This window comes from Etheostoma spectabile, unplaced genomic scaffold, assembly GCF_008692095.1.
Source record: "Etheostoma spectabile isolate EspeVRDwgs_2016 unplaced genomic scaffold, UIUC_Espe_1.0 scaffold00000152, whole genome shotgun sequence".
NCBI lineage: Eukaryota > Metazoa > Chordata > Actinopteri > Perciformes > Percidae > Etheostoma > Etheostoma spectabile.
Window position 1 is genome coordinate 15646 of NW_022602561.1, and position 3047 is coordinate 18692.

At 40.3% G+C, this 3047-nt stretch overlaps 1 protein-coding gene across 1 annotated transcript; it reads left to right on the forward strand.

Annotated features, from left to right (window-relative positions):
• Window positions 1–845: 845 nt before the first annotated feature.
• On the forward strand, window positions 846–2642 carry LOC116674399 (G2/M phase-specific E3 ubiquitin-protein ligase-like; the record flags this gene model as incomplete). Its single annotated transcript, XM_032506884.1, has 4 exons — window positions 846–1057; window positions 1190–1371; window positions 1458–1630; window positions 2428–2642. Coding segments are annotated over exons 1-4 (706 nt in total), but the record flags the coding sequence as incomplete, so codon positions are not given.
• Window positions 2643–3047: the final 405 nt, after the last annotated feature.

Consider the following 3047-nt stretch of genomic DNA (forward strand, 5'->3'; position numbering starts at 1 on the left):
GACGACAATTTGAGTTCAACTCGCCAACTGCGGTCCTCATCTCTAACACAAGTTAGACACTGTTATGCATCTTCAGACAGTTTGACTAGTCCACAACTGCTTCCCCATCAAACAGTACTTCTGCAGTTCAGTCTTTTGCCTCATCACATGGACGTGAAGTCTTATCCACTCATACTCCAGCCTCAACCTACCACAGCACTATTTCACCTGACACCACCATTTCAGCAAGCGGTTCTTCTAATCAACATGGAATATGTCCTTCCACCAGTCAGCCTTCTGCCCTACCAGTTGGAAGTCAGCCTTCTGCCCTACCATTTGGAGGAACAACTTCAGTTCCAGATCCAACCCTGGTCCTGACTTGGCCAAACAGTACAAGCTTACCCTACCAAAGCAGCACTCCAGCAAGTCATTCCTCTGAGTTACCCTCGACCTCAACACACCCTCAAGCAACAAACTATGATACCTACCTTTCAATAATGTCTGTACTGTCTGACCTTTCCTCTGATGAGGAGGAACTGAACCAAGCTATACTAGCAAGCTTGCATAGTGAAAGGTTCGTACAAATGAAATCGTTTTAAGAATTAGAACCTTTTCATTTTGCACTATTGTTGATACTTGCTAACATACCCAATGTTACTTTACTGAAGTTAAAATTTGTCAATGAAGAATACACATGATTCACTCCTACAACTGCATTGTATGATGCTAACTGTAACTTATTTAATTTGTCTTGTTTCTAGAACCACAGGATCTATGATGCCAGCAAGAGATATCTTGCAAGATCTTGCAACAAAAATAACCCAACACAAGCGATGCAAGTTTAACATTAACCAATCAACAGTCTTCGATGGAGCCATCAGAGGTTTTAAACGAGGGACATATGATCCATGTCACACTATTTCTGTCAGATTTTCTGATGATATGGGAGTACCTGAAGAGGCTGTGGACTTGGGTGGACCAAGAAGGGAATTTCTAACACTGCTTATGGAAGCTTTGCCCAGATCTCAAATGTTTGAAGGAGAAGAAGGCAAAATGAACTTGGCCTTTGACAGTACTGGTATGTATTGATTGTGATCTCATCATTTAGGTGCTGAACCCCAGATAAGTTTCACTATTTTTTTGTGTGATGATACAGGTACACCTTACTTTGTACACACAATACGCACTGTCCATGTTTTTTTTTCTGTAGCCATGAGAGAGGACCGGTACTTCATTGCAGGGAGGGCCATCGCAGTAAGCCTTGTACACGGTGGTCCACCCGCACGCTTTCTGTCCCCAACTCTCTTCTCTTGCCTTGTTGACGGCCCAGAACTGGCAAAGCCAGTATTGGCAGATGTTGCAGATAGTGACCTACGTGACAACATCAAAAGGGTACATTTTTGTATGTCTGTCTGTTTCTACATTAGTGACTAGTGTGGTAAAGACAGTTTTAAATGTTTTTTTGTTTCTATTTGAAGGTCATAGAGTGTAAAGCATTTGAAGAACTACTAGCAACAACAGGCCCACTGGAGGAGTATTTGGCCAATGCTGGCTGCCTAAGGCCTCTGCACAAGTTGGAAGACAAGAACCTGCTTGTAGACGACATCCTGATGTTTCAAGTGATGCACAGAGTGCGTGGTCCTTTCGAGAGGTACATTTAAATCTTTTTTTCCAAGTCTTCTTTGCCTCTCAAAAGCCTTTTTTTCTAATTATATTTTTTTAAATCATTGATAAACATGCTGGGATAGGCACATGAGTTAAAAGTGTTGGTTTTTCAGAACAGACTTAGTGAAACTGAAATATAATATTCAAAGGTTGTATTTTGTGTTTAATCTCTTGGAAATAGAAATGTGTTTTATGATATTAAGAATGAGCCTTTTATATCTACATAGGAGTGGGGCATGCTGCCATGTTTCCCTTCTATTTTACTAATTTATCAGACAAACTACGGACTACCAGAATGGACAAACTTAACAGCATTTTTACATAAAGTTTGTGCCTGCCACAAATGCATGCACCCCTTGGAAAACGAAGAAGTACTAATCAATAAATAACTAAACACATCCACACCTAATGACTTGATATTATGGAAAGATTTGAGGAAGTGGAGGATGATGTCATCTTAAGTAACTAGCTTTGTGTCCTTGAAGTCCACTGTAGCTTCTGTAAATTTTCAGAATGGGAGGGAGCTTGCCATGTAGAATTTACCTCTAGATGACATCAACGTAAACCAATATTACACACTTAATAACGAGCTTACTGTGATATAAACCATTAGAGCTTATGCGTTAATGACAGTGGAATTTAGGCTACTGCTGCCTCAGTAGGTTTACCTCTGTAAGAACTACTAACTACTCTTGGTTTGAATTCTTCTATTTGCCATTCTATTGTTTCTTTGATTCATTCATCACCTACATGTGAATATTAAAAACTTTATATTTTACTCAGATTTAGGGATGGACTGAGAACACTTGGTGTGCTGGACAAAATCAAAGCTCACCCGGAGAGTTTTCGCCCCCTTCTCTGCTGGTCTCCTACAACCCTGACAGCTGACCTGGTTGAAAGCCTCTTCACCATCCGCCTTTCTCCTGCTGGCAGCAATAAAAGGCATTCTGAAGAAGTTGTTGTTCCTTTCTGGAGAGACTACCTCTCAGATGCAGAAGGTTATTGTAATGTTTAATTGAACTGAAATAACTACTTATTTGAAATTGCACTGCATCTTACCATTTTCTATCAGTTTAGAGTAGTGAGGTGTGTAGTGTTTTAATCTAATATCTGATGTATTTCTTTATATAGAGCAAGAAGAAACACAGAAGCTCGGAATGATTCTTGCCTTTGCCACTGGAGCCAATATTGTTCCACCAATGGCTTCTCTCCACAGCCTTCAATTGAATTTCTTCACCAAGAGCATGATGCAGGAACTTCTAAACTACCCATTGCAAACACATGCATTAATTGTCTGAAGTTACCACTGCACAGTTGTTACAAAGACTTTCAGGAAAACATGGACTTTGCATTGGGCAATACCCATGGATTTGGCATGGCTTAATATGCATGCAGAGTGGCCT